The sequence below is a fragment of the Phocoena phocoena genome, chromosome 11 (assembly GCF_963924675.1).
Source record: "Phocoena phocoena chromosome 11, mPhoPho1.1, whole genome shotgun sequence".
NCBI classification, from domain to species: domain Eukaryota; kingdom Metazoa; phylum Chordata; class Mammalia; order Artiodactyla; family Phocoenidae; genus Phocoena; species Phocoena phocoena.
In genome coordinates, this window is record NC_089229.1 from 93,376,725 (window position 1) to 93,398,437 (window position 21,713).

General features: G+C 37.5%; 1 protein-coding gene across 5 annotated transcripts in view; it reads left to right on the forward strand.

Annotated features, from left to right (window-relative positions):
- LRP6 (LDL receptor related protein 6) overlaps positions 1-20,477 on the forward strand; it is a 161,897-nt gene extending 141,420 nt beyond the window's left edge. For 2 of the 5 annotated variants that reach the window (XM_065887395.1, XM_065887399.1), the window contains 8 exons: positions 1,445-1,654; positions 3,829-3,954; positions 8,398-8,634; positions 9,526-9,636; positions 13,340-13,570; positions 15,207-15,343; positions 16,001-16,098; positions 19,792-20,477. In XM_065887395.1, the coding sequence (XP_065743467.1) occupies positions 1,445-1,654; positions 3,829-3,954; positions 8,398-8,634; positions 9,526-9,636; positions 13,340-13,570; positions 15,207-15,343; positions 16,001-16,098; positions 19,792-20,089 (1,448 nt within the window). In that variant the 3' untranslated portion in view covers positions 20,090-20,477. The remainder of the gene's footprint in view (positions 1-1,444; positions 1,655-3,828; positions 3,955-8,397; positions 8,635-9,525; positions 9,637-13,339; positions 13,571-15,206; positions 15,344-16,000; positions 16,099-19,791) is intronic. The other 3 variants (XM_065887396.1, XM_065887397.1, XM_065887398.1) reach the window with 3 other exon arrangements.
- The last annotated feature ends 1,236 nt before the right edge of the window (positions 20,478-21,713 follow it).

A 21,713-nucleotide genomic window follows, 5' to 3' on the forward strand; every position in this document is an offset into this window, starting at 1 on the left:
GTACTTGCCAGTCTCCTTGGTGCTGAACCTGCTGTTTCCCAGATTCCGTTTTTCGTTAATTCCTTTTTCGTGATAGATCACATCCTCTATTAGCTTATTGAAAGGAGATTCATAGGAGGCTAAAATTCTTGATCTGTTGTCTGTCTGTTCTCCAACTTGTAAATTTTATATCGCTTTTCTACTCTTCTGTCCCATTTGTGCTTATGGGTTTATGCCTTCATTTTTTACCATCGTTTTAGTAGATTTTTAGGAGGGAGCTTAAGTAGACTTGTGTTTATAACCCACCATGAATCTGAATGTTCACTTAGGCGGTGCCTTCTCATCCGTAATACCTCCCCACTTTTCTCCATTTATTAAAACTTAGCTTTATGTTTGCCTCTTTCCTGGAACTTTCCATGATATTTCCAAAGTATTAAGCTAATGTCTTTCTTTGATCAAACACTTAAGGACCAGGGAAAAGTTCTATAGATATTTGAAGGATGATTAGGAGGAAGAGAGAAGGAATTAATGTATTTTATTATTTTTGAATGAAGGAGAAGCTGTGGGGGTGGGCAGGGGACACAGATTTCAGCACACTATGTGAAAGAACTTTCTCCTAGTTCGGCAGTAGAACAGGCTGCCTCTTCAGACTCTGGATGGCTCTGTGTCTGGGGTGTTGTAGAAATCTTATTTTGAGGTGAAGCTTGAACCCGGTAACCTTTGAGTCCTTTTTCCTGTGTTCTGAGTGGCCCGGTGGGTGAGGGTGGTGGTCTTCACAGACGCCTTGGGTGTGCTCGGCAGGTGGGGTAAGCCGAGAACACAGAGCTCTCGGCCCACCACCACTGCTTCATCCAGAGAAGTACTGTTTTTGTGTGTTATACATGTTAGAGAGTTTCATAAGACTTAATTTGAAAGATGGACTGTGCTTTGCTTGTGTGTGTGTGTGTGTGTGTGTGTGTGTGTGTGTGTGTACGGTACGCGGGCCTCTCACCGCTGTGGCCTCTCCCGTGGCGGAGCAGAGGCTCCGGACGCGCAGGCTCAGTGGCCATGGCTCACGGGCCCAGCCGCTCCGCGGCACGCGGGATCCTCCCGGAACGGGTCACAAACCCGTGTCCCCTGCACCAGCAGGCGGACTGTCAACCACTGCGCCACCAGGGAAGCCCTGGACTGTGCTTTAAAAAATTTTTGAAAGCGACTCAAGTGCTTCTCTACATTTCTATGAACTTAGTATCTACTATGTACTGGACGCTTATTTGCTCTTGATCGCACTTGGATGTCTAGTCTGTTACCTGTTTTCTGGTATGTATATATCTTTTCTTAGAATGATTTTTAAGTTTTCTGTTAGAGAGCTTATCATATTTTCCTTTTCAGTACTTTAAAAATCTAACTGGTTTTCAGTAAATAGCTGTTGAATGTATGACTTGACCCACATGCATCATTTCTGTTGAATGTTCTCCTTTCCAAGGTGCCAACCGGATAGTATTAGAAGACTCCAACATTCTGCAGCCTGTGGGACTGACTGTGTTTGAAAACTGGCTGTATTGGATTGATAAGCAGCAGCAGATGATTGAAAAAATTGACATGACAGGTCGAGAGGGTAGAACCAAAGTCCAGGCTCGGATTGCCCAGCTTAGTGACATTCATGCAGTAAAGGGGCTGAATCTTCAGGAATATAGTAAGTGTTGGTGGTGTACTGCTAATCGCAAGACTCATGTTGTAAGAAATGGTAGTTTAACCAAGATGTTGTTTTGTGTCTTCTTATTTCTTTATCTTTAAGATTTTCATACACTTTTAGTTTTGCCTTTTTTTAAAAAAAACTCTTCATGTTTTTAAAGCCTATATTCACCTGGGAGCTTTTTCATATGAAATACCTTTTCCTCATGAAACAGGAGTGGGGGAAAGGAATGGTATTGCTCATTTTCAAAAATTTCCCCAGGTATAGCAAGGACTCTGCTTGCCGTGTTTTTTCTCTCTCCTTCAGCCCTTTTAAGAATATTGGTATACAGCATATATTTCTTTTGTTCCATGTACATCCCCACGGTTTCAACAAAAGCAAAAGTTACATTTATATAATGATGACTGTAGTTATCATGGAAATAAACCTATTCTTAAGCAAAAGCAAAACAAACTAAAAATTAGTGTGTAAACTTAGAGAAGACTGTGTTTAATAAGAGCTTGTTTTTTCCCCACTTGGGTGAGTTTTTCAATTCTAGCTTAGAAAAGTGGCCATAAATTATTTTTTTATCTTACTGAAAACTTTTGAAAATGACTAGTCATCTTGGCCTAGTTAACGTGTGTTTATGTAATACTGTTAACTCTTGTTAATATGTGTCTGTCATCAAATGTGCCTTCCTAGCAGTCACTACTGTAGGTCTTATACAGTATATCAGAAATGCAGATGTTAAATGGAGGACTGAGAGAAGTATTGAAACCCCTTAACTTGTTGGCCCAATGCTTCAGAAATCAATTGGAGTATGAAAGGAGGGAAGAGGAGTGAGAGCACCGTAGCTTGATCAAGTCTTCATTGTGTTGTCACTGCTCATGGACTTAGAAGTTAAGTTAGGAGGTATCTGAGATTTAGAAAGTTAGAATTGTTGTCATTCTATGTTATAACATATAATTCATGCTGAATATTTAACAGAAATAAGGTAGAGATGATGTAATGGCTAAGTTATTTATTCAGTTGATATGAACATTTTATTGCAGAAGAATCTCAACGAAGGTTTTCAGAATTTCAGGGGGAATATCTTTAAAATTCAACATTTAAATATGGTTTTATATTTAGAAAAACTTTTTTTTTCAAATTTCTTATAACATTAAAGAAAATTGGATTGCTGTTTATGAAAAGTGTCATGAATTAAAAGGTTGAGAAAGTGCTCTATAGGTTGTACATCCTAATACAAGGACTGGGGTGTCTGCTTTGTGTGATACTACACATATGTGTAGTATCACACATCTCATTTGTACAGAGTTGTCTCCCTCAATCTCATCCACACACACTGAAGCAGGACTGATGTGTTACTGAGAAAAGAGTCATAATAAATGGGTGGCTACTGGGATGACAGCTGTCAAGTTGCTTTTGACACGAACTAAGTAGAAAAGTCAAAACAATGATTTCATTAAATATAACTTATGAGACAGACTTTGAAATGTGCCTGACAGTGTATTTATTTAATTTAACCCAAATATGAGGAAATTAAACATTTGTAACATTGCAAGTTCTTTTGCAGTTGACCAAGCAAATAATTTTGATTGTCTCTGGGTGGTTAGATTCATGTGAACTTGTTTTTTCTTCTAACAAGTCTAATTTTCAGCAGGTTCCTCATTGGAGTATACTTTTTGAGTGAAATCATCTTATCTCTCAGAAAGGTAGAATTTCGGAGTTAAAAATCTTTAGAAGAGTTTTTATATTTTAAGGAGAATAATATCCAAGTTTCAGCATTCTCCCTAGCATTTTTTTTAGTTTGAATAATCAGTTTTTCTTATTCACAAAAATTAACATGAGCTGTACTGTGACCTTACTTTAAATACTGTAAAATATTTTATGTATAAGTATGTAAAGACAGTGGTTAGATATAAGTATTTTGTGTTTTAAATTGTTGTCCTCCTTATCTTGTAGACTGTGTAGGGATGGGGTGAGAAATTATACTGTGTGGAAATAAAATTCAAAGGGATTTTACACTTGGTTTTGTTGGTAACTCAAAAATAATTGATTTTGGCTGGGCTCTTCTTCCTTCTTCCTCCCTCCCTTCCTTTTCTTTTTCCGTTCTTTCTTTTTCTTTCCTTTCTTTTTTCTCTTCTCTGCTCTTCTGTGCTCTTCTTCTCTTCTCTTCTCTCTTCTCTTTGCAGGACAGCACCCTTGTACTCAGGATAATGGTGGCTGTTCACATATTTGTCTTGTAAAGGGAGATGGTACTACAAGGTGCTCCTGCCCCATGCACTTGGTTCTGCTTCAAGATGAGCTACTATGTGGAGGTAAATATGTTATTATTTTTTTCTGAAAGTCTAAATGCCAGTCATGTTCCAAAACTTAGTCTAGCATTCTTTGATTTGGCAGTGAAATTGCTTTCTCCTAACTTGATTGCTCCCTTATATTTCATTTTCTGCACTATACTAGGCTTTTGGATTCTTCTAAGAGTGAATTCATCATGACAAGTGATAGGTGTAACCTAACCCTGGGACTAAGGCAAAAGGGGAAACTCATAACTGTGAATGAATCTACTTCCTAATAAAAAAGTAGCTTTTCCCACCCCAAAGGGTAACAAGGTGAAATTCTACCTCCTGTAGTTTCCATCCACTGAATCCTAGATTCTATCAGTTTATATGTCATTGATGGGAGTGTATCCAGTGAAAAGAATACTCTTTTGTTCAGTTCTATCAGCAGCAGTTCCCTGTTGTTTCTCTTACTTACGGAGCCAAAAAAAAAAAAAAAATTTTTTTTTAAAAGGTATCACTGAGTAGTAATAATGTTGTAGTGAAATTGGTTCAGTCACTCATGGGACCATAACAGATTGGTATATTCCTTTGTTAAAGGAAAGTATGGTAGCTTCAAATGCCATTATAATATTTTTTCCCTTAATTCAGAAATTCTCCTCTCGGGGATAATGCTAAGTTAATTCAACTGAAGGAAAAAGTCTATTCTCTACAGTGACAGAAATTTAAAAACAATTTCTAATGATAGGAAAGTTAGTAAAATAACTGAATTTATATAGCTATTAAACATTATGAGCATAAGCTGATGTAAAAATGTAGCCAAAATTTGGTGCAAATGGAAAAAAGATATTAAAATTGTGTTTTCTACTGTGATGAGAATTACGTAAGAAACGTATTTCTGTGAACAAAATTGAAAGGGCTTACACTCAAAATATAAAAATTATTGATAAGATGGTACACTTAAAATATAAAAATTGATAAGATGGTATTATAAGACTATTTTATTCTTCTAACTTTCCTTTAAGTTTTTTTAAAAAAATAAATAACATGTATTGAGTAGCAGCTATGAGGCACTCTGGACTGCAGAAGATTTGCAGATCTTTGACACAGAGCATACAGTTTAGTCGGGGAGATCAGATATGTGCATAGTAAAAGTTAAGCTCTGGTACTTGAAGTATCTCTCCCCAAAATAGCAGGCATTATACAACAATGTGAATATATTTAATGCCACTGAATTGTATATTTTAAAATGGCTAAAGTGGTAAACTTGTTACGTATATTTTACCACAATTAAAAAAAAAAAAAAGCAACTGTTTCCATGTCAGGGTGCAAGATTATTGCTCTAATAAGGCAAATTCTAGAAAAATATGTCTTTATGTAATGATAACGTAGGTAAAACTGAATCAAAGATACCACCTTTCATTTAGAAAATGTCCTGTAAAAGACCAGTGTTTTTTCCCTTCACATTTAGTGATTGTTTTTAATGTATATGTGAAATGCACAGTTTTATTAAATGCATTGTTTTTAACAAATGTGTACAGTGGTGTTACCAACACCCAAATCTAGACATACGGTGTTTTCATTAAGAAAAGTTCCCTGTGTCCTAGCAGCCAGTTCTCTTCCAGAAGTAACCATTTTTTTAATTCTCATCCTCATAGTTTAGCTTTGCCCGTTCTTGAACTTTATATAAGGAATCATGACGTACGTACTATATATCTGGATTCTCTTGCTTAATATAATATTTTTGAGATTCATCCTTATAGTGGAGTGCATCAGTCATTTTTATCTTTTTGTTGCTACGTAGTATGTTTCATTGTATAAATAAGCCACAGTTTTTTTATTCTTGTGTTGAGGGACATTTTAATTGTTTTCAGTTTTTGTTATTAAGAGTGAAACTGCAGTGAATGTTTTTATACAAGATTTTTCTTGTGACTTAACATTGATTTTACAATGGAGGTAAATGAAATACAGAATCTTAATTCCTCTGCTTGACCTTCAAGATGTGTTTTCATTTCAGCCTATTTTACCAACCCATCTCATTTGTATTTGTATTTCTGCCCAATCTGCTCACTTTATTTTTGTGTGGCTGTTTGGAGTTCGACATCACTGGCATGTTCTGTTTTGTTTTGCTTCTGTGGATTTTCTTGTGGTATTTCAGAGATGTACTTTTCCGGCCTGCACATCGTCAGTCTCTCGTTTCCAAGGTGCGGCTGATGAGTCTTCCTCACTAGCTGTTACTGTTGTCCCTTCTTCTGAATTGTAGCACTTGTTAGCAGCATGCAGCTCAGAGTTACGTAATCATTTGTTTTTTATTCATTAGTGTGTTCCTAGCCCCAACCAAATTAAAAGCTCTTTAAGGACATGGACCATATTTTATCTGTTTTTATTCTCCATATGATCTGTTACAGTGCTCTATACATAATAGGATCAAATTTCCTCTAAAAAGTCCCTCAAATTTTCCATGTAAGATGTTCACTTGTAATCTCTATTCTCTATTTAATATTCTCTATTTTAAAGATAAAAGGTTTTCTGATCCATAGTCATATAATAAAGTTCTGTTCTCTAGAGAATTTACTAACAGACAAGTTTTTAAAAGGAGTCAGTGGGCCTGTGATACAGTAGTAAAGGCAATGGGCTAAAAGTAAGGAGACTGCCCTTCTAGTCCTCTTTTTTTTTTTTTAATCACTCTTGTTCATAGGACGCTCTTTGACCTTGGTGGTCACTTAGCCTCTCTGAACCTCAGTTTCTTCATTTGCAAAACAAAGAAATTCGGATTGAATGACAGTTCTCAAACTGGTCTCAGCATATTTTTACATTTTAAAGAACTGCTGAGGAGAGCTTTTGTTTGCATAGGTTATATTTATTTGTATTTACCGTAGTAGGATTTGAAACCAAGAACTTTAAAAAATAACAACAAACCTTTACATGTTCTCAAATTAAAACTGTTAAGAAAATTAACTGTATTTTCTAAAGCAAAATAATTTTAGTGAGAAATATGGCATTATTTTTACTTTTTTGTAAATCTCTAATGTTGGGCTAGATTCTGATGTCTACTTCTGCATTCAGTCTGTTGTAGTACGTAGTTTTGTTGAAGTACATGAAGAAATTTGGCCTCATACAGATAAGAGGAAAATGGAGGACTATAATATAGCCTTTTCAAATAATTATGTCCATTTATGTTGAATTCTACACCAAATCTTGACAAGTGGTCATTTTCTATAGGTTGAGTTGTAATGTGGAATTTGAAACCATATCAGCTCACTTTTCATAGTCTCGTGTTGAAATCTGTTAGTTTATCTTGAGCTCAGAATGGATATTTTACCCGTGCACTATTTTGTAACCTTACACCTTGGTCATTTGGAAATATTAGAATTCTACTCAGAAATTCCCAGATCTTCAGATTTTGATGAGTTTCATTATACAGTATCGAAAAAAATAACGTTACCACCAATCTCATCATAAAAATATTTAAGTACTAGGAGTCTGTCAAGTTTAGTTTTGGATATAGGTCTTCCAAAATTATAATTTCTGATTGAAAGTCCCAGTGTTGTAATTTGCCACAGAAGTACAGTGTTACTATGATTTGCTCTTGTTTTCCTTGAAATAATTGACTCACTGGTTCATGTTTTTTAAAACTTCCTGCCAAATACCCAAGTACAAACATTGATAGTTTATCTGTCAGTTGTTCTTTCACATCAGAAGGGTGTCGCATTTTAGGTTGCGTTTAAAGCTCAGAATGCTTTCCCGTAAGAAACCATCATGCTGAGGTATGCAACACGAGCTTTATACATGCTTCCCATTTTGTCAGACAGTATTGCGGAGACATGTACTCAAAGAATTGATTTTAATGTAACTAATATTTTTACTGATTCATCAAGAACATTCTTAAATGAAACTGGCTTCCCCATCGCCCCCCACCCCGTATGTATGTGACTATGTAGAATGCAGTGACTACTAGTACAGTTTGGTGCCATTGCCTTGAATCTGCTAAGGTGCCAAGAGTTTTACCCACCATTCCTTTTGTGGCACCAATGCAAGTGACATGTTAATATTATTATAAAATAGTTTCTGTCAATTCCCTGAAAGAGGTCGCAGGTTAGGAACCCCCAGGGGTTTGTGGACCATTATTTGAGACCCTCAGGGCTAGAAAAGTTACGAATTCTAAGGTAACTTTAAAATATTTGGAGGTCGATGATTCCCAGGTTATGTGTGAGATTATAACGGATTGCAAATACAGTAATCCTACTTGAATTAGAGTATATGAGAAAACTTCTGCCTTATAGTTTTGCAAGTTAGTGAATCTAAATGAAGTACTGTAAAGATTATATTTCTCTGATGCAGTGAGACACTTTACAAGTTTTATCTATTATAAAGTGTTTTGTACATGCTAATTATTAAATGGGCTTCACTCAGGTGTAAATGTTTGTACCTCTGTGTGACTGTGATTATGTTTTTGTCACTCTCCTCCCCCTTGTTCATTTGAAGAACCCCCAACATGTTCTCCTCAGCAGTTTACTTGTTTCACGGGAGAAATTGACTGTATCCCTGTGGCTTGGCGGTGCGATGGGTTTACTGAATGTGAAGATCACAGTGATGAGCTCAATTGTCCTGTGTGCTCAGAGTCCCAGTTCCAGTGTGCCAGTGGGCAGTGTATTGATGGTGCCCTGAGATGCAATGGAGATGCCAACTGCCAGGATAAGTCAGATGAGAAGAACTGTGAAGGTATCCGAAATTCCTAGGCCTGGTTATGGAGTCCTTTTTCAATTAAGTTGTTTGAAATTCAGAGTATTGCTTTGGCTCATTCAGTGGTAGATTTGGGGTTTTTCAAGTGTATTTGAGTTTATTATTTCTAAACATAGTAGCATGTTCTAAATTGTTTTAATTCACTTAACATGCGTAAGGTTTATACACGTTAATAAGCTTTGCAAGTTGAGAAATGAGGCCAAAACATTAGACCTTCAGTATGTAAAACTAGTCCTTATTTCCAATGAGCTCTCAGTTAGTGGATTTATTTATTACAACGTAAAATAATTTCATCTTTTATCTGCTAACCTTTAACACAGTAAAAAACAACCACAACAAAAGCAAGAAAAACAAATTCTCTGGAAATTTTTAGTGTCCAGAAATGCATGTAGAATTCTTTAATTCTTGACAGAATTATTAGTGAAAGATGAAATTTAGCATAAAGGACAAAATAGGAAATTTTGTGCTGGATTCCTTTGTCTTCTCTTTTCTCTCAACCAGTTGAAATTCCTAGAGAATAATTTGTAAGTTTTCTCTAAAAGTCTAATTTGTTTCTCATTTGCGCCCAGAAAGCACTTTTTTTTTTTTTTTTTTGCGGTACGCGGGCCTCTCACTGTCGTGGCCTCTCCCGTGGCGGAGCACAGGCTCCGGACGCGCAGGCCCAGCGGCCGTGGCTCACGGGCCCAGCCACTCCGCGGCACGCGGGATCTTCCCGGACCGGGGCACAAACCTCGTGTCCCCTGCATCGGCAGGCGGGCTCTCAACCACTGCGCCACCAGGGAAGCCCCAGAAAGTACTTTTTGACTTTTGCCAGAGTTTACCTTTCCATGGTAGCAAAAATAAGAAAACTGTTTGCATTTTTTCCCTCAGTGCTTTGTTTAATTGATCAGTTCCGCTGCACCAACGGTCAGTGCATTGGAAAACACAAGAAATGTGATCATAATTCAGATTGCAGCGACAAATCAGATGAACTGGATTGTTGTAAGTATGACTAAAACCTTGTTTATTACGCTTAAGGGAGAAGTTTTAAAGTACTTTTCCTTTTCTTTGTGTGAGGTTCACTTACAACCAATATTTCCTTATTAAGAAACAAGTTATTAAGTTAGTTATTTGTACCAGGGATTTCTTACATTTTATATTTAATAATTTCTTAAAGACAATAGTTTTCTTATGTACAAAAATCTTCACAGAAACATTTAGTAAAGCATCAGAAAAGAATATTGTTTTGCCAAAACTAAGGAAATTCTCAGTTTAGTTATGTAGAAATCAATCAGTGGTCTAAACTTAAGAGTTTCTGAACATTGGTCCATGTTTAAAATCTCCCATTTTTTTTCTGGGTAATTTTCTACCAGTGACTTTAAGAGCTTCCTTAAAATGCAGCCTGAGGATACTTGAGCCACCTTACACCCCTAGGTCTAGAGACCTTAGGCTAAATAACCTGTGTTTCTTCAGGGTTCATAACTGTTGACTAATGTCCTAACATAAAATATATCCCAAATTGACAAACACTTCTGAGTGGAATTCAACACAAGCCAGGTCTACCTACCCTGTTTGTGGAGTTTAGACAGAACTCATTTTAAAGCTCTTTAATCTTAACAAAGACTTTAAGCTGGTATTTTTACAAAATTCAAATGGGAGACTCACTAAAATTTTTGGAAACTATTCATTTATTCAGCAAACATGTGCTGAATACCTACTGTGTGCTGAGGATGCATGGTACCTGTACCAGGGTTCTCAAAGTCCTCTGTGGTTGGAGGTAGTAGTAAGAAGAGGGATTTTAAAGCCAGGCAGAGATGGGTTTGAATTCTAACCTCACCGCTTACCAGCAATTATTTGCTCTTGTTAGGCCTCAGTTTCTCCATCTTTAAAATGAAGATAATATTTAGCATGGCTGTTGTGAGAAAATTAAATGATTTAATGTATGTAAAACATACAGCTTGGATCATAGTAGGTACTTGATAAAGGAGTGTGATAAATGATATTAAATGTGCTGTAATAGAGATCTATACAAGGATTAGCACAAAGAAGAGAGTAGTCAGATCTTTAGGAATGAAGATGGGTTTCAGGGAAAACGTCTTAGAAAAATGGTGCATAAGGTTGGTGGGTGTTGGTCAGTGAATAGCGTTACTTATGTGGATAAGTGGAGAGATTGCATTTCAGGCAGAGGGACTGTCCTGTCCTGCTCAAAACCAGAGTGAAACAAGCACCTTTGAGAAGTTACATGTAAATTGGACTGCCAAAATACAGTCTCCTGTCTTGAGGGGTGTCAGCTGCAGATAGCATATGTAAAGGTGAGACCGCGAAGGATTTTGCTTTTCCTCTAAAGAGTCTAGACAGTATTCCAGAATAATGGAGAGCCATTGAAAAACTTAAGTGAAGGACTGGCATGGCTACATAATTGAGAAAGCTGTAAAGCAGATGCATTGGAGGTGATAAGATTATGGCAGGGAAATTTTTTAGATTGGTTTTAGATTTGAAAATTTTTTGACCACATCAAGAGGAATACAAAGATGTGAGTACACACAAATGAAAGCGTCATACAACAGTATTTACCTATATTGTGTGGAATGCATTCTGAAGTTTTCTGTTTCAGAATGCTGGTTTCAACCCACTAAGTTGTTTTTACCATCTAATGACTTGCAGCCTATAATTTTAAAATGCTTTGGAGGCTATTGTAGTTCCAGCAGAAGACGGTGGAGGTCTAAATCAAGGGGAGCAGTGGTGGTGGAAAGGAGGGAGGGGATAGATTTCAGAGTTATTCCAGAAATAGAATAAAAAGGGTTTGGTAACCACTTAGAGTTGATAAGTCTAGGTTGACTCCCAGGTTACCTCATTGAGTGACTGGAGTCATAAACCAGAATATATGTCAGAGACTAAGAACCCAAGTATCATTTTGTATCTTGACTGTGGATGTCATGTTTAGCTGATGTAGATTTTTAATTAGTTTATTTTTGTTTTAAATTTAATTTAAATTCCTTTAATTTGCTACAGGTGCCATCATTTATTTATGATCTACCTTACCCCTGGAGTCTAGGAAACATTGACAAATGATGGTGACTATGAGTTCAGTTTGGATTATGTTGCATTCAAGTTGACCATTGGGTATCCTATTGTAGCTATTCAGAAAGTTAACTGTATGGGTCTGTAGCTCAAGAGAGAGAGATGGGCTTTTTAGTTTATTAGTGTTAATTACAGCTGAGGCAGTAGATGAAATCTCCTAGGGAGAGTAAGCAGCGGAGGAAAATAGCAGGTGGTAGACAGAACTCTGGGGAAGCACCTGCACTTGAGGCAGACAGAAGAGAATGAAGCCAACAAGAGGAAACAGAACAAATAATCAGATGGTAAAACTGAGAGAGCGGTATCTTGGAAGGATCAGGCATTTTTGAGAAGAAAACAGGAGTCAGCAATATCGAATGTGTAGAAATGTCAGTGAGAAGAAGAGTTTATTGACTATGGCAAATAGGAGAACTTTGACCTTTGCAGACTAGTTTCATTGTGGTAGTGAGGACAGAAGTCTAATTTCAGTGAGTTAAGATGTGACCCAGAGACTAAGAATTGGAGATGATGAGTATAAACTGTTCTTTCTTGAAGGTTGGCGTTAGAAAGGAATGCCAGTGCACTGAAAAAGAATGAGAAAGATGGGCTGTTGCTCACAAGGACTAAGGAGTCTGCCTCAGAGTCCATAGGTGATAATATGGGACTGGCAGCCCCTGCATATTATGTAACTTAGTGATGTTGTTTTCTCTCATTTCTTGGATTTAATCATAGGGTGAGTTAGCTATGTGGATGGGTGCTTTCGAGGCAAGATGAAGCAGAAGGAAGGTGTTCAAAGGATCTGCAATCGTGAAATATAGTCTGACTATTCAGAATGGAAGCATTTTCCTTCTGAATAGAAGAGTAATGCTGTGAATCTGATGAGCCCTTTTGCTGTTTCCCTCTACCTCTAATATTGATGCCCTCTGCTTCTCAGATCAGGGATTCCATGAATAGAGATGCCATGGGCATCTCATGCTCTGGCTTTTCTTTCTGAGTCCTCGGGTACTCATGTATCAGAGACCTTATATTCCTTGCCCTCAGGCAACTAGACTCCCCCGTAAGGCAGCAGTGTATTGGGCCTGAGGGCTAATGTTTTTCTGTAGCTTCTGCTTTCTCATCACCAGGCCTAAATGTCACTTTTCAGACCTAAAATCAAGCTCAGAGCTGATTTTGGCTTCTTTACCATTCCAGGTAAAACATTTGATGACTTTTCCGGGTCCATCCCTTCTGACCCTAAAATTTTCTCTGAAATTCCAAAGTAACCTCACTGATTTTTATGATATACAGAATGAACTAGGATAGATTTTATCTATATATGTGGTTTTAAGCTTCTTAATGGTGTTTAAATCTATAATTAACATTTTTGTTTTCGATTTACAATTATACTTCCCAATGTATTGTTCTATGTCTGTTTTCACTTAAGGATAATTTGTTTTGATTCCTAACAATGACATTTATGTATATATCCATGGGGCATGATGTATATGTATTCATAAAAGAGAAAAGTGTTTATGAGTTGTATTCATAAAAAAGTGTTTATGAGTTGTCTTCATTAGCCTCACATTCTCCTTGCAAGCCTCTTTTTAATTACTATTTTGAACCTACAGTTGTTTTTCCATTATATAATTGTACTGCATTCCCATTTTAGATCCAACTGAGGAGCCAGCACCACAGGCCACCAATACAGTTGGTTCAGTTATTGGAGTAATTGTTACCATTTTTGTGTCTGGAACCATATACTTTATTTGCCAGAGGATGTTGTGTCCACGTATGAAGGGCGATGGGGAAACCATGACTAATGACTATGTAGTTCATGGACCAGCTTCTGTGCCCCTTGGTTATGTGCCACACCCAAGCTCTTTGTCAGGATCCCTTCCAGGTGAGCTGAGACTGATCCATTGAGAATCAAGTCTTGGGTCCTGGCAAGATTGCCACGTTTCCGTTATGGAAACAGAATACTGCCTGTAGTCTATGTCAACGTAGACCGCTTTGGGTTTAAACAATTATAAGAACAAATGTTCTCTTTTACTTTTAGCACCTTCTCTTTACACAGAAGTCCTTAGGTATGGTTTGGTAGAAATTGCCAAAGGATATAAGCAAATATATGTACATACAAGCATTTGTATATAATACATTTACTGCGTTTCTGGATGTGCTCTACTGAAAATGAATCAGCTGGTCATTTGGTGAAAAGAGTCATAAGCCACAATTCTTTAGGTTCACTACCAAGAGACCTCAGTACTACTGAGCCCAGGAATTAAAGGAGGCCAAAAAATGGATGAAGATTCCTTTTCAGCAAACAGAGATTTAGAAATACCTGAGTGATAGCAGGGAGGTATATATCATCTTATGTTTTCTCCTAACTTAGGTGATGACAGTGGGAGTAGGTTTTGTTCAAACATAGCCAAGTTGCCAGATGTTCTATACTTGAGAGAGACCATATTGCTCTAGGGACATACAGCTTTCTTTTCTTTTCTTTTTTTTTTAAATAAATTTATTTATTTATTTTTGGCTTCATTGGGTCTTTGTTGCTGTGAGTGAGCTTTCTCTAGTTGTGGCGAGCGGGGGCCACTCTTCGTTCCTGTGCGCAGGCTTCTCATTGCGGTGGCCTCTCCCGCTGTGGAGCACGGGCTCTAGGCGCGCGGGCTTCAGTAGTTGTGCCTCGCGGACTCCAGAGCACAGGCTCAGTAGCTGTGACGCACAGGCCTATCTGCTCCGCGGCATGTGGGATCCTCCCGGACCAGGCCTCGAACCCGTGTCCTCTGCATTGGCAGGCGGATTCTCAACCACTGCACCACCAGGGAATCCCCAGCTTTCTTTTCAATGTATTTTGGTACCCTCAGTGAAAGGAAGCCTTTCTTGTGATGAATATGGAGAAAGAGATACCAGGCCAAGAGCCCTGTGAAAATAAGAACTTATTCTGGATGTTAACTCTAAGGAAACATGTGATTTTTAAAACTGTTAATGATTCCTTGTTTCATACCTAACTTTGTTAGTGGAATTTGGGAATTCACTTTGAAAAAACGGAATTTCTTCTTTAGCATTGTAGTTGGGATTCCAACAACATTTGCATCCAGTAGAGAAAGCAATAATCTTCCATACAGTGAATTTATGCCCTTAAAAATGGGTTTAGTTTTCTTTTGAGCAGATCTGTTACTTAGTCTGCCCTGCTTTGCAGCCTGCACTCTCCACAGTTCTTTCTTTCTCAGATCCTCTAAGAGGTTGAAAACCTCTCAGTTTGAAGAGCTCTGCTTCCATTCTGGGGAAGAGGAAGGGCTGGGAGCTATTCTTGGCCTTGTTCTAGGCCAGCTCTCAGTGGAAGTGTCCACTTCTAGAGAACATTTGTTTCTCTTTTCCATTAAGTGTTTTCAATTATTTTTGGGAAAAGAGGGCATAAATTGTTTTAAAGCCAAACTATTTGACTATTGGTATCTGTAATTCTAGTACTGAATAAAATTATTTCATGCATTTTTATAGATCTTACTCAACTTCAGTATTATCCTCCTTCATTTTAGGAATGTCTCGAGGTAAATCAATGATAAGCTCCCTCAGTATCATGGGGGGAAGCAGTGGACCCCCTTACGACCGAGCTCATGTCACAGGAGCGTCGTCAAGTAGTTCTTCAAGCACCAAAGGCACTTACTTCCCTGCAGTAAGCAGTCTGTTTTCCTTTGTTCACTTTGAATGCTAAGATAAACAGGATCTTAGATTTTTAACTTATTTAAATGTGGGTACTCAGTGATGGTAATATAAAAAGTTTTTTAGTATAGAATTTAGGTATATAAGGCTCAAAGGATTTACCACCACGTGAGCACTTAGAAATCTTTCTTTAAGTTTACTGTGTAACAACCAGCATATTTGAAAACACTGACATTAATTTCATATACTGGGTAAAAGGAGAACTATTGAATAGTACCTCCTGAGAGGCTAAGGACCTTCATTCCATGACCTCCCAAGAGAAGAAGCATACCTGGTATTTCTCCTAAGTCAGTAATTTTTCTCTAAACATTTATAATTTTAACAACTCAGAACCCAGTTGTACTGCACTTAAACCAGTGACTTGTAGATTACAGATTTCCTTCTCATCACCTTGTGCTGTTCAGCCATAATGAAATTGTGTCTTGGGGGGTGGAGAGCCACAGTCCTGAAGTGCTATTTTAGGTTAATTCTTTGAAACAGGATTGTGCTACTAGTGTAATGGAAAGTAATATGAACAGAGATGAAGGAAAAGAAGTTGAAAAAAGGCTAATAGTCTCTTATCTGGAATAGACTATTCTTATTTCAATAATTTGATTATTTTTCCTTTTAGATTTTGAACCCTCCGCCATCCCCGGCCACAGAGCGATCACATTACACTATGGAATTTGGTTATTCTTCAAACAGTCCTTCCACTCATAGGTCCTACAGGTAATACACATCCTCCTCCAGCATAAATCGAAGTATTTATTAGAAGCAAGTATTCTAGTTGTGAGTTTGCTGTAGCCCTGAATGAATAGATGATGGTCACCAAGAGAGAACAGGCATCTTATCTTGGCAATGCTGATATTGCCCCTACCACAAATCCTTTTCTTTCAGGGCATTATACGTTTTTAAAATTGAAGTATAGATGATGTACAGTACTATATAAGTTACAGGTGTACAGTATAGTGATTCACAATTTTTAGGTGTTATACTCCATTTATAGTTATTATAAAATATTGGCTATTCCCTGTATTGTACAGTATATCCTTGTAGCTTATTTTATACCTAAAATATTATACCTCTTATTCCCCTGCCCCTAAATTGCCCCTCCCCACTTCTGTCTCCCCAGTAGTAACCACTAGTTTGTTCTCTGTATCTGTGGGCCTGCTTCTTTTTTGTTATATTCACTAGTTTGTTGTATTTTTTAAATTCCACATATAATTGATATCGTACAGTATCTGTCTTTCTCTGTCTGACTTATTTCACTTAACTCAATACCCTCCAAGTCCATCCATGTTACTGCAAATGGCAAAATGTCTTTCTTTTTTATGGCTGAATAGTATTCCATTTTGTGTGTGTGTGTGTGTGTGTGTGTGTGTGTGTGTGTGTGTGTGTGTGTGTGTGTGTTTACCACATCTTCTTTATCCATTCATGTGTTGATGGACACTTAGGTTGCTTCCATATCTTGGCAATTGTAATAATGCTGCTAGGAACATTGGGGTGCACATATCTTTTCAAATTAGTGTTTCCATTTTTTCAGATACATACCCAGGAGTGGAATTGCTGGGTCATATGATAGTTCTATTTTAGTTTTTGAGAAACCTCCATACTGTTTTCCGCAGTGGCTGCATCAATTTGCATTCCCACTAACAGTGTACAAGGGTTCCCTTTTCTCTACATCCTGCCAACATTTGTTATTTGTGTTCTTTCTGATGATAGCCCTTCTGACAGGTGTGAAGTGATACCTCACTGTGGTTTTGATTTCCATTTTGCTGATGATAGCAGTTTCAAGCATCTTTTCATGTGCCTGTTGGCCATCTGCATTTCCTCTTTGGAAAAATGTCTGTTCGGGTCTTCAGGGCACTATACAATTTTTAAAGAGAGTCAAAAATGCTGTCTTTTAGAGTATTAAGGTGGAGCCCCCAGGCTTTGGCAGTATTCTAAGGAAGTTACCCCCCAAAGTGACTTGATTGCAAAAAGGTTACTGCTGAGGTTAGGTTTGATTGATAGTCTTCAGTGGAATATTGGGATAAAACTAAGGTTGGGAGCGTTACGAGAACTCTAAAACAGCAGGAGTATTAAGGGAACAGAATTTGAGAAGAGTTGAGAGAAGCTTAAGTTCACCTCTTGCTTACATATGTTATTACAATCTGGAATGAAAAGTTTCTCATATAGTTGCATGGAATAAATCATGACTCACTAAAATAACTGAAATGTATTTGTAAGCCAGAAATGGGAGGATTATGCCTTTGTGCTGATTCGTGAGGCTGTAGAGCATAGAGATGAGCAAGTTAGGTCCTCGTGTGTCATCTTTCGTCTTATTCGAGAGGCCAGCAGAAAGTCAAAAACTTATACTGTCTCTTCACTTAGTGCCCAGTGTTTATTGGCATCCCTCAAGTGCCTATTATCTTCGAGATGAGGTGTTTTCTAGCATTCCAGTCAGATTGCCCTGATATATAACTTTATAGATGTGTAGAAAGCAAGTGGAAATTGTTTATAGTATCTCATTCACAATTCTCATGCAGTTTATGGATAAGATAGGCTTGGCTCTGAACTGATTGTTTTTATGTTTTATTGTAAATGTTGCTTTCCCTACCACAGGTTTGTTCTAAAAAGCCAAATAGAAAGGCAGAAACCTGAAAATTGAAAAAACAAAAGGAAAGACCTAAAATTTTACTTTTAAAAAATTAATTTCCTTAAGTTGAATAAAACACTGTTTGGTTCAAGTAAACGTAATTGTTTCTTTTTTATGGCTGAATAGTATTCCATTTTGTGTGTGTGTGTGTGTGTGTGTGTGTGTGTGTGTGTGTGTGTTTACCACATCTTCTTTATCCATTCATGTGTTGATGGACACTTAGGTTGCTTCCATATCTTGGCAACTGTAATAATGCTGCTAGGAACATTGGGGTGCACATATCTTTTCTTCTATTTCTTCAGAGTGAAACTTTTGATCATTTGTTGAAATTTTTGTCTAACTTAAAGTTTGTGGAACTGAAAAGAATTTTGTTAATTCTATTTCCTTTCGTTCTCTACTCTTTTTTTTTTTTTTCTCCCATGAAAATGGAATTTGGGCCTTTTAAATGTAGAGCCAAGAAATTTCTCCAAGGCTCGCCACCTGATTGGACAGAAAGATAAGACGTAAAAAATACTGTGACATCATGTCAGTACTGGTAGTAAAAATGCTTGAGAACCTGCTTGGCAGGTCATGTAACTTGTGGCCTTTTGCAGCCATTTCTTTTCATACCACTGAGGGCTTGCCTCACATGGCTTTTATCCTGAGGTGTTACCTGGCACTCTGTATCGCTAGGTATTTTATAAATCGTTCCTTCAGTTTTACACTTGCTCTTGCCCTACTCTTGCAGTCATTTTGTCTGATGGGAAAGCATATAAATAAATCTTGATTGAGATAAATATGAAATAAGATCAGCTTTACTATACTTACACTATGAATGGTATAAGAAGTCATAGATAGAAGTAGAAATGATAGAAAAGCCAGCAATTTGTCAGCTCTTATTTTCACTAGTACATTTCTCTCTTTCCAGCGCCTTTTTCTTTAGTTAGCCATGCTACAAACTTGATTTAACAGCTATAGATTACTTGAAAAGGTAGCTTAAAAGGTGTAAAAAGTAAATTAGGACTCTGAAATACATGTTAGAAAATTCACTGGTCCCGTATGGATACCTAGAATTTATCATTTTGATGTTCAGTTAGAGCCACTCTTATGACAGTATGCTTGTCTACATACAGGGAATCAACACTCCTTCCCCCAAACCACAGCAATTTCCCTTTGCTGATAGTAATAATAATGGGATAGATAAGCTCCTTAGGCTGTCTACCAAAATTCAGCCTGGCTTGTACAGTATTTGAGTTGTAAAGAGAGAGTGAAGTCTTCAGATATCATTAAATTATTCATCAGGTAAATCATAGATCGTTTAAGGAGTATTGAGAGAATGCTAACATGTTTGAGTAATGTAAGATAATAAAGACCCATTCTTCTCACAGATCATGGAGAGGCAGAAATTGGTGAGGTCCACTCTATAGACTAAATCCAAAATGTATAACTGATTTTCCAAAGATGACCATTAAATACAACTTTGAATAGTTCTTTTTTATTCTATGATACAGGGTAACTTAAAGATACAAGTGCACACCCAGAGGCTAGAATGGGTTCACCTCTGCATTCCCATTCTATCCACTTTTAATTGCCTCTAATCACATTTTATCTACAAATATGAAACACATGCTATCTTCCTCCTCCAATCTGCCATGGAAAACTGCCTCTTGGTTGGTGCAGCTTTAAATTGTAGTAGCTTATCATCTTGCAGGTGAGGTTTGCGTTTAATACCTCTGTATTCTGATAGAGAAAACCACCTCTCCAGAAGCCTGACTCAGCCTCTCCTGATTTTCTCCCTATGCCAGCTACAGGCCGCACAGTTACCGGCACTTTGCACCGCCCACCACACCCTGCAGCACAGATGTTTGTGACAGTGACTACGCTCCCAGCCGGAGAATAATGACCTCAGTGGCCACAGCCAAGGGCTACACTAGTGACTTGAACTATGACTCAGAGCCTGTGCCTCCGCCTCCCACACCCCGAAGCCAGTACTTGTCGGCAGAAGAGAACTATGAAAGCTGCCCACCTTCTCCATACACAGAGAGGAGCTACTCTCATCACCTCTACCCACCGCCGCCCTCTCCCTGTACAGACTCCTCCTGAGGAGGGGCCCTCCTCCTCTGACTGCCTCCCACACGAAAGTGTAAACACGAAATCAGTTGAGATCTGGAGGGGGGGAGGGAGCTCTTCGAGAAGGGTGAGGCAGACCATGTACAGATAAAAATTATAAATGGGTTAGGGCATACTGGAGATATTTGTACAGAAGGAAAAGATATTTATATATTTTCTTAAAACAGCACATTTGCTGCTTGTGCCATAAAAATTTGTATAAAAAATAAATTTGTACTAAAAGTTTTATTTTTGCAAACTAAATACACAAAGCATGCCTTAAACCCAGTGAAGTGACTGAGTATAAAGGAAACAGGAATAATAAAGGCATCACTGACCAGGAATGTCTGGGCTTTATTGATACCAAAAAAAAAAAAAAAAAGAAAGAAAAGAAAAAAAATTAAAGTCCATCTCAGAGCAGCAAACTATAGATACTTGGAAGTAGCCAAATGGCCTTCATGTTAACTAACATTTGAAGGCCAGCAGATTTAAGAAATGAAAGGAAAAAATAAAAAGAATTAATACTAACTTTGGAGAAAGGGCTTTGTTTTCTCTAGGAATCCAACAATTTTATCGAGGAAAATAGATATTTATAAAAATCCATTTGGGGTGCTGCTGTTGTGGGAGAGATCAGCTGTCTGGTAAGATGCTATGGGGCCGTTTGTTGTGCAAGTCTTCTGTCCCTACCTTAAAACTCACCCCTCTGTCATATATTAATTTTTTTCCCTGGGTGTTTTCACCTTGCTTCCTCCCCTAGCAGTATTGTAGGGTATTTTGCCAAAATACCATAATTTATTCACAGTTTTTTATCTGAGGATTGATAAAATGGAATTTTCTAATTAAGGTTTCATTTTAATATTTCTACTAGCTCCATACCCCAGTCAGCTTAGCTCTTCATTTGGACTGCTGTGTTCGCATAATGATCAAAGGTTAGACGTGTTCTTGCTCCTCTTTACTTCCAAGATTGTTTTAATGCTCATTAAAATGTCTTTGTACAACACATATAGAAAATGTTTAAGAGTTACAAATTTAACCATTAAGTTTTTGTTGTAAATTAATCATATATCCTTGCAGTACTTTCAGCATATAATATCACAATATAAAATCATTTTTATATGTATCTTTCCTAGTAAACCATTTAAATATGTTCCGGTTAGAGACAATCTATTTAAAAAGAGAATTTTTTTTGTTATCGTTGGGTTTTCCCTTTATTAACTGTTGGTGACGTTTTCGTGTTCTTTAGGCCAATTTTTCTCAGAATGATCTCTACATACATACCTCTTCTAACGTGTGACATGAGTTTAATATCTTTCTGTTACCTAATGTGAATGTTAGATTGTTTTCAAATTATCCATGAATTATTCTTATAATCACCTCATATATTTTTTATGTGTCTTCTCTCTTACTCCATGATGGATTAAGACGATTTAACAAATTTAACAATATGGATTACATGAGAAGGCAAACTATTAACTTCTCAGCTGTCAGAACTTGGGTGGAGGGGAATATTGGAAGGCTCTTACGTAATCTGCCTGACCTGTGTGGTACTGGGGCTGCTCCATCTTCAGCTATCAGGGCTGACCTGTGGAATGATTCTAGCACTGCTCTGCCACCTTGC